The following is a 10,046-nucleotide window of genomic DNA, read 5'->3' on the forward strand; positions in this document are numbered from 1 at the left end:
AATCGATGACACTATAACATCCATTAATTTCTTAACAATTATAATTAAGAAGCAAATGATTTTTTTTTTTCATCTTACACCAAGTTACATGGAGATGTTAAAGAATAATATAAAATATATTTTAAAATTTTATCTAACAAGTTAGATTTTTTGGTGGAATTAGTTTTGTGACTTGGCATCAGTTTCTTGATAATTATGTGGTCAGAGTTTGAATCTCATAATCCCTATTTATTTTATAAATATTAAGTACAAGATAGTATAGATTTATGCAAAATAATATAAATTATATCTTATAAACCATCTAACAATTTAAGTTTTTATTTTGATAGCGTTCTTATATTTATAATGTTTTTAATCTTTGAATGTTTTGTAGCAAATCTTTTATTCTTAGCTCCGCCTACATCAAATTAAATTGATTCTTTGGCAAGAAGAACACTATAAACCATGATATTTTTACTAATTCAAACACAAACCTTATAATTAACCGAAATAGTGGTGGATTTTTGGAGTAAAAACACATGTTCAATCTCTCTAGTATAGTTTTTCAATGATGAAGAACTTATTTTATCCGCAGCTGACATTGAATTCCAATTTTTTTATAAATTGTTTGATGCTTTAAGGCGTCTCTTTGTGGGTGGCATTAAATTAAAGCCCTTTTTATTCTCTATTCATATAAAATACTAGTATAAATTGGTTTAAATTAATCACGATCTAAGAAAGAAGCCTCTCTCTCGTTTTACATCAATGAAATTATATCTTTAACGGTTAAATTGTTTTTTTTTTTTTTAATACTTTCAGTTTAACAATTGAAACATATATCACATGAAATGGATAAAAAAATAAATTTAATATATAAAATTGAGTACAAGATTTAAGTCTTCTGGATTGAATTCTCGACTAAATTATCTAATTCAGTGCAACAACGGAGTCATTTACACACGTTAATAGAGAAAAACCCAAGTTGAATCATTAAATATATGTCACATGGAATGAATAAATAAAACTAACATATAAAGTTGAGGATCTGGACAAGACTTCGGGAATTTCTTTCCTTTCATGGCACATTTAGGCTTAGAAAGAATTGTTCCATCTAGGGAACTGGTTCGGAGATGCTTGAAGTACCTTGCGACGGGAGAAAACAGGGAAGAGGATGGAGGGACATGAGCTTTAAGATTGCAGGGCACTAGTTTACTAATGATATAGGGCCTTTTCAGCCTCGTCGATCGGAATCAATTCTATGATTGAATAGCTAGCAGCAATGCTAGTTAGTGCAGAAACTCAGAGAGATAAACAAAGAGGGGACTCTGCCGGCTAACTCCTCTCTGTAGTAGTTATTAAACAGCAATCAAATGGGTGCTTCAATTTAAGCTAAGTGTTTGGTTTTTTTTAAAGAATTTGGATTTGCATCCGTATTAGATTACTTTTTTTTATAAGCAAGATTATCGTTGAAGCACCAAAGAAAGGCGAAGGAAACAGAATACGAATCTGCAGGAACCAAACATACAACAATTGAAAGAAACATCAAGACCAGGGAGCCCATATATCAAATAATTCTTAACTACATAAAGGAACTCCATATATACTCGAACCAGGAGAACAAAAAGTGGAACTCCATGCCTAAAATATATATATATATAGAGAGAGGGGGGGGTGGGGAGGGAGGGAGAGGGAGAGAGGAGCATTAAAATCACGTAGTATAACTTTATTGATGATACAGTAAACGGACGAGAATTAATAGCAACTTTTATCTAGTACCCAACACATGCATGGAGATTAAACCTCCTTATTTCCTTTAGAAGCATCAGTATTTTTGCATCTTAACCAATTCCAGGGACTTGAATAACAATGCCCTTTTTATCAACCCAAACCCAAACCCTATCACAGCGGAAGTCCAGAATGACCATTGATCCTTCTGGCACAATTATAGCTTCAACAAGAGGATTTTCTCTCTCAATCGTCGCAACAGCGACCTTCCCCTCTGCTCCAAGAAGCTCTGGCCATGAACTCTTACCTGCATGTACATAAATTATATAATTGTGTCACAACCAAGCATTATCAGATTAAGTTGCACTATATTTTTAGCACAGAAAATGCTCATTACGTACCTTGGCATGTAGTATCAGATGACATTTTTTTCCCCTCTTTAAACTCTCTAGTAATGTTTCCTTGTATTTGAGATATGACTTTGTTGAAGTCGAGGTGGTTATTTATAGTGTAGCGTGTGGTAGCTATTGGTTGGTCATTGTTGACAGTAGCATGTGTTTGCCTAAGAACATATATATCTAGTTTCGCATTCACGCCAGCTTGATTTGTTTGAATATCTTCTTATTTGACTAATGTATATGTTAGAAAGATTTATTTGATGCATACTATTCACATATGCCTCCTTCGATGAAAAACTAATATCAGAGCTCAACTTCTGTAGTAGTTATTAAACAGCAATCAAATAGGTGCTTCAATTTAAGGTAAGTGTTCGGTATTTTTTTAAAAGAATTTGGATTTTTATTCGTTTTAGTTTAATTTAGTTTTTTTTTATAAGCAAGAATATATATCGTTAACACACGATCAAAGACACGTGCCTGAATTCAAGATCATGCCAACTGTGTTTGCCATTTTCGTTTCTTCAAATTCTATCCGAAGTTATTGACCCAAATTAGAATAATGGTAATTGCATTCTTCACATGTACGGATTGCATGATATCAATGTGAAAGAATATCGAGCGTACGGCGAAGGAAACAGAATACGAATCTGCAGGAACCAAACATACAACAATTGAAAGAAACATCAAGACCAGGGAGCCCATATATCAAATAATTCTTAACTACATAAAGGAACTCCATATATACTCGAACCAGGAGAACAAAAAGTGGAACTCCATGCCTAAAATATATATATATATAGAGAGAGGGGGGGGTGGGGAGGGAGGGAGAGGGAGAGGGAGAGAGGAGCATTAAAATCACGTAGTATAACTTTATTGATGATACAGTAAACGGACGAGAATTAATAGCAACTTTTATCTAGTACCCAACACATGCATGGAGATTAAACCTCCTTATTTCCTTTAGAAGCATCAGTATTTTTGCATCTTAACCAATTCCAGGGACTTGAATAACAATGCCCTTTTTATCAACCCAAACCCAAACCCTATCACAGCGGAAGTCCAGAATGACCATTGATCCTTCTGGCACAATTATAGCTTCAACAAGAGGATTTTCTCTCTCAATCGTCGCAACAGCGACCTTCCCCTCTGCTCCAAGAAGCTCTGGCCATGAACTCTTACCTGCATGTACATAAATTATATAATTGTGTCACAACCAAGCATTATCAGATTAAGTTGCACTATATTTTTAGCACAGAAAATGTTCATTACGTACCTTGGCATGTAGTATCAGATGACATTTTTTTCCCCTCTTTAAACTCTCTAGTAATGTTTCCTTGTATTTGAGATATGACTTTGTTGAAGTCGAGGTGGTTATTTATAGTGTAGCGTGTGGTAGCTATTGGTTGGTCATTGTTGACAGTAGCATGTGTTTGCCTAAGAACATATATATCTAGTTTCGCATTCACGCCAGCTTGATTTGTTTGAATATCTTCTTATTTGACTAATGTATATGTTAGAAAGATTTATTTGATGCATACTATTCGCATATGCCTCCTTCGATGAAAAACTAATATCAGAGCTCAACTTTAATCTATTTGACGCCGCCCAGTCACACGATCAAAGACACGTGCCTGAATTCAAGATCATGCCAACTGTGTTTGCCATTTTCGTTTCTTCAAATTCTATCCGAAGTTATTGACCCAAATTAGAATAATGGTAATTGCATTCTTCACATGTACGGATTGCATGATATCAATGTGAAAGAATATCGAGCGTACTTAGAATAATGAAACCCCCACTTATGAACAAAAAGACAAGAAGAAGAGGAAGATAAACGTAATGTCTAGGAAACTCTAGGCTTTTTGTTGAAGTTCCTCTCGAGGCAATGGAAAACAACTGATTAATTTGAACATGTTCTCTAGCTAGGTTTTTATTTTGAAAGGATATTATGAGACATGAAACTACAGGAAATAAACATATTTTCAATATAAATAGTTGTGTTGTAAGGGATCGAATTTAGTTTGAACTAGTTCAAATGAGTAAATAATTTTTTTTTTTTTCCAATGGCCTTTAAAGATATTCTAGACAAAAGTTTGAACTTTTTCATGGTAATTGAACAGAGATTTTAGGATTGTTTTTATAATTATATAATTGCTTTTCAATTTTTTTGATAATAAAAAATCTACATTAGATGTTTTAAATATGTTAATATTAGTAATTATTAAAACTCAAATACGAAAAGCTTAAGAGCTTGGGTTGTAATTATCGAAATCTATACATACATACATACATACATATATGTATGTGTGTGTGTGTATATACACACACATACTATGGCGTTGTCCTTCTAATTAAGAAATAATGTAAATTATGACACGAAATCACAAATTCATTGAAGCATTTCACAAGAATGTTTTTGACATGTTAAGAAAGTACTGTTTTTCAATATATATGTGTTTGTGTTAGAGATTGTACTGTCTCCTATTAATGTTATGCAATTCAGTTCCCATGATGACAATTAATTAAGGTTTCTGAATATAATAGGAGGCTATACCAATAGATAGCACCCTCCTCTTGTATTTATATATGTAGGGTTGAATATAATAATAAACGTAGTATACAATACACACAATTATAATTTCATACAAGGTAAATATATGTACATATAAGGCAATCCTATAACTTGTAGTACAGAATTTTCACGTAAGGTTTTGGATATACACGGCGCAGAAAATCTTTCAAACATAAATATTAGTATAAGAGGGGTGTTCTCGTCAAATACTCCATAAGAAGACTTTTTAAAGAAGTAAAGGGTGGGCAACAAGCTAGCTATATGTTCTTACGAAAACATGCATGCATCCTTGTTATCTCTGCCAAAGCAATGGACTTTCGAACTTAATTATTAGTTTATTGGCTGGCTGCTGGAACAAAAGTCAATGATCACCAACCAATAGCCACCAATTATGAATGCTACTCTATAAATATGCTCACAGCCCACCTCAATTTCAACAAAACTAAATTCAGAACAAGGAAACAATACTAAACGGTGATCAAAAGGAGAAAAAATGGCATCTATTTGTCAAGGTAATGAATATTCTTTCTCGCTGAAATTAAACAGTAATTGAAAACGTCATGTCCATAGTTTGTTTTGACAAAAAATTAACTTGTGTGCATGCAGGTAAGAGTTCATGGCCAGAGCTTCTTGGAGTAGACGGGAAGTGCGCTGTCGCAACGATCGAGAGAGAAAATCCTCTGGTTGAAGCTATAATTGTGCCAGAAGGATCATCAGTCATCGAGAATTTTCGGTGCGATAGGGTTTGGGTTTGGGTTGATAAAGATGGCATTGTCTATATAGTCCCTGTAATTGGATAAGATCCAAAAACTGCGATATATTCTTGTGATAATTGTCAAGGAATGCTAATAAAAGAAAAAAAATGAAATAAGAAGCTTGGATCCAAGCTCCATGTGTAAATTGCAATCTTGATAAAAGTTGTATTTCTCTATGTATTTCCATTGAACTTAATTACAAATATACACCACCCTTAATAGAGTTATATATGATTAATTATATTCTACCAGTATCTATCACCATGAACGGCATCATGAGTTCAATGCTATCTTTTTGTAAAGGTTTTAGATCAGTTTTCATAGAGAAGGAAATGGCATTGATGACAATCTAGCTAACAGCAGGCTCTGGATAGGGATGCAGAATTTCTGGTTTGTTTGTGATATCCCTGTTGACTTTTTTCTTTCCTCGCCATCACCTTGCTGGCTAGTGCCTTCAAGCAATCCAGTTTTGACTTTTTTCCACAGAAAAATCTACAGTAAATGTTTTTAGTACTTGAGATTTGTAATCGTATGAACACATACAAAAAGCTTAAGCGATAGGGTTGTAATTATCGAAATCTATACTAACTCACTTATCTTCGAGTTCAAAAGAAAAACATTAAATAATTGTGACACGAAATCATAAAATGAATTCATTCAAGTATTTCTCGTGGGTGTTTTTAACATGTTAAGAGCTTGCGTTTTCAATTAATATCACACAATAGCAATACAGTTGCCATGATCAGAAATCCATGCACGCATGTTTGATCATGGGACGTGCTGCCTGGTCAAATATACTTCTATTATAAGGTTTTGGATATATGGACTATGGAGCACAAATTCTTTCGAACATGTTAGGGAGTGTTCTTGTCAAATAATAAGAAGAATTTTTAAAGAAATCAAAATAATTAAATAAAAGTTATACTTCATAAATATTCATGTGTATTTTTCATTCAAAAATCTTATTACTTTTAGTTAATAATTATTTTTTTTTTGGTTTATAATTCTTTTACTCTTATTTTTTTAATTTTTTTCTCGAGAGAATCAGTCAATAAAAAAATAAAAATATATAAAGCTTAAATTTATAAAGTCTTATTGTACGTACTAAAAGCGATTGATTAATCATTTGTCTTTATCAATTAAAGTGCTAATTTGATCATAAGTTTATTATGGGTATTCCATTACTAACGTACTTGTATTCAGTAGAATAACTAATCAGTGAACATGTGTCCTTTAACCATGTTGACTCTATTTTTTATTTTTATTTTATAAAAAACATTTATTGAAATTTGAAGAGAAACAACCATCGAAGAAGACGACTAGTTTGATAATTGAAATTGTTCGATCTTCTTATATATAGAAATATTTTTCTACAAAATTAAAGATCCCGTTTTCAGTTTTTCTTTGTGTTTTTATTTTTAATTTCAATAAATATTTTTGCAAAAAAAATAAGAAGAAAAAAATACTAAATTGAGTTGATTAATATGGTCAAAGGACACATCCGATTGATTAGCAATTTTACTATACATCATCAACAACCTTAACAAGGGAGGCTAACATTAAACAAGAACCCAATGAAAGCTTAAATGGGTAAAGGAACCTGATTAATTAATTTTATTTGTTTTGTTTGTTTTCCTTTTTCATATATGTATCCTTATTGTTTTATGGTTATTTTTTAAATATATAACCACGTATTTAATAAAATTGATGGTTATCAAAAATAAATTAACTGCTTTTAATTAGTGTAAGGATAGCACGGTAATTCGTTAATCCATTTTTTCACTTATGAATACCTTTACAGAACTAGACTGGATGTCTAGATCATCATATATAAATCCACAGGTGCATTTGCCAATTTCTAGAGAAAAACTTGTTCACATGGTCAACAAAAAGCAATTGACAATTGCATATGTCAAGGGTTGTACTAAAGTAGAGTACAAGCCTCGACAAATGCAACAATTGCTTTAATATTTATATTTTATTTGTTTTTATATTTTAAAAATATTTTTATAAAAATTTAAACAAAATTATTTTTTAAAATTAATATTTTTTATGTTTTTATATTATTTTAATGTTCTAATGTTAAAAATAATTTTAAAAAAATACAAAAAATATTATTTTTAATATATTTTAAAATAAAAAATATTCTGAAAACTATCTATTTCCCCACCCCAAACTTAGTGAAAAATATCTATTTCAAAAAATTTATGTCTATAAATATTTCTTGATCATACGTTTTTTTAGTTTTTAAGAATACATTGACGAAATCTTGTTTCATCATTCCCTATAATCTATAATATTGACCATTAAGATCGTACCTACCAACCTCCGTAGTTTATGATCAGTTACATGCATGTAATGAGTTCAGGTTTCTCACGGTTATAATATAGGTTAGGCTGTTGTTCATGCCGCGTCACACGTGGAGGAGAGATTTCAGGATCGATAGAATATTATCCATGCGATCCTAATTGACTCCAAGTTGTAACAAATAATTTACAGCTTGCTTTCCTATTGATATCATGTATGAATACAATTGCCATGATCACAGATTCAGGCACGTGTCTTAGATCATGCCTGGGGCTAAAACTTCTAATTCTCGTCCAGATTATTTTCACCTGATTAAGGTTTTGGATGAGGAAGACAGAATCTTTCAGCCATATTAGGTGTCATCTCCTCTCCGGACAGTACTAATGAGATTTTTCAAACAAAATCGAGTGTCGGAAACTAGCTAAGTTCATACGAAAACAGGCATCCTTTATCCTTATCTCTGCCAAAAAATATCAACTGCCCAACTTAGTTTTTTAGTTAGTCTTTAGCCTTATCTCTACCGGCTAACTCCTCTCTGTAGTAGTTATTAAACAGCAATCAAATGGGTGCTTCAATTTAAGCTAAGTGTTTGGTTTTTTTTAAAGAATTTGGATTTGCATCCGTATTAGATTACTTTTTTTTATAAGCAAGATTATCGTTGAAGCACCAAAGAAAGGCGAAGGAAACAGAATACGAATCTGCAGCAACCAAACATACAACAATTGAAAGAAACACCGTAAATACTCGGAACCAGAAGAACAAAAGGGGGAACTCCATACCCAGAATATATAGAAAGAGGGAGAGAGGAGCATTAAAATGACGTAGTATAAGTACTTTATTGATGATATAGTACTGAATTATTACAAACTCTGTGCAAGTAAACGGACGAGAATTAATAGCAACTTTTATCTAGTACCCAGTACATGCATGCATGGAGATTAAATCTCCTTATTTCCTTTAGAAGCATCAGTATTTTTGCATCTCAACCAATCCGAGGGACTTGAACAACAATGCCCCTTTTATCAACCCAAACCCAAACCCTATCACAGCGGAAGTCCAGAATGACCATTGATCCTTCTGGCACAATTATAGCTTCAACAAGAGGATTTTCTCTCTCAATCGTAGCTGCAGCGACCTTCCCCTCTGCTCCGAGAAGCTCTGGCCATGAACTCTTACCTGCATGTACATAAATTATATATTTGTGTCACAACCAAGCATTATCAGATTAAGTTGCACTATATTTTTAGCACAGAAAATTATTGATGATATAGTACTGAATTATTACTAAACTCTGTGCAAGTAAATGGACGAGAATTAATAACAACTTTTATCTAGTACCCAGTACATGCATGCATGGAGATTAAATCTCCTTATTTCCTTTAGAAGCATCAGTATTTTTGCATCTCAACCAATCCGAGGGACTTGAACAACAATGCCCCTTTTATCAACCCAAACCCAAACCCTATCACAGCGGAAGTCCAGAGGGACCACTGATCCTTCCAGCACAATTTTAGCGTCCACAAGAGGATTTTCTCTCTCAATCGTAGCTGCAGCGACCTTCCCCTCTGCTCCGAGAAGCTCTGGCCATGAACTCTTACCTGCATGTATACAAATTATATAATTGTGTCACAACCAAGCATATATCAGCTTAAGTTGCACTATATTTTTAGCACAGAAAATGTTCATTACGTACCTTGGCATGTAGTATCAGATGACATTTTTTTTCCCCTCTTTAAACTCTCTAGTAATGTTTCCTTGTATTTGAGATACGATTTTGTTGAAGTCGAGGTGGTTATTTATAGTGTAGCGTGTGGTAGCTATTGATTGGTCATTTTTGACTGCAGCATGCGTTTGCGTAAGAACATATATTTCTAGTTTCGCATTCACGCAACCTTGATTTGTTTGAATATCTTCTTATTTGACTAATGTATATGTTAGAGAGATTTATTTGATGCATATTATTCACATATGCCTCCTTGTACTTATCTATTACCAAACCCTAAGATGAAAATCTTCGTTGAAAAACTAATATCAGGACTCAACTTTAATTTATTTGACCCCCCGTCACACGTGTCGCACCCGACATCGCAGCGGCCTTAAAAATTCAATTCATGGAATGAAAAGAATGGATTTCTGGCATCCTATTCTTTGATGGTGAATGATCTTTGTTTAAGGAGTCGCCACCTAGTATTATGGTTACTAGGAACCCTAACTGGTCACCAGAGATTCTATGGTTCGAGACTGATTACGCAAAAGGGAAGATATTATCACCCCTTTTAGCGTCCTGCCTAAGGCAGGCTGCATTGCTGA

At 33.0% G+C, this 10,046-nt stretch overlaps 1 protein-coding gene and 1 long non-coding RNA gene across 2 annotated transcripts; one reads left to right on the plus strand and one right to left on the minus strand.

Annotated features, from left to right (window-relative positions):
* Positions 1–5,077: 5,077 nt before the first annotated feature.
* On the plus strand, positions 5,078–5,656 carry LOC105129960 (uncharacterized). Its single transcript, XR_843155.1, has 2 exons — positions 5,078–5,186; positions 5,281–5,656. It is a non-coding gene; the product is annotated as an uncharacterized LOC105129960 (long non-coding RNA).
* A 3,378-nt stretch (positions 5,657–9,034) lies between these two features.
* On the minus strand, positions 9,035–9,537 carry LOC105129961 (glu S.griseus protease inhibitor). Its single transcript, XM_011032239.1, has 2 exons — positions 9,430–9,537; positions 9,035–9,334 (listed from the first exon to the last, which is right to left on the minus strand). The coding sequence occupies exons 1-2, from the start codon at positions 9,452–9,454 to the stop codon at positions 9,141–9,143; spliced, it is 219 nt and encodes a 72-aa protein (XP_011030541.1). The 5' UTR covers positions 9,455–9,537; the 3' UTR covers positions 9,035–9,140.
* Between the last annotated feature and the right edge of the window lie 509 nt (positions 9,538–10,046).

The sequence above is a fragment of the Populus euphratica genome, unplaced genomic scaffold (assembly GCF_000495115.2).
Source record: "Populus euphratica unplaced genomic scaffold, PopEup_1.0 scaffold17.1, whole genome shotgun sequence".
In the NCBI taxonomy this organism is placed as follows: domain Eukaryota; kingdom Viridiplantae; phylum Streptophyta; class Magnoliopsida; order Malpighiales; family Salicaceae; genus Populus; species Populus euphratica.

Excerpts from the sequence above, each read along its gene's own strand:
- LOC105129961 (XM_011032239.1), bottom strand. The coding sequence starts at position 9,454 with ATGTCATCTGATACTACATGCCAAG. Across the intron at positions 9,335-9,429 it reads ATCTGATACTACATGCCAAG|GTAAGAGTTCATGGCCAGAG; the intron begins GTACGTAATGAA and ends GTATACATGCAG.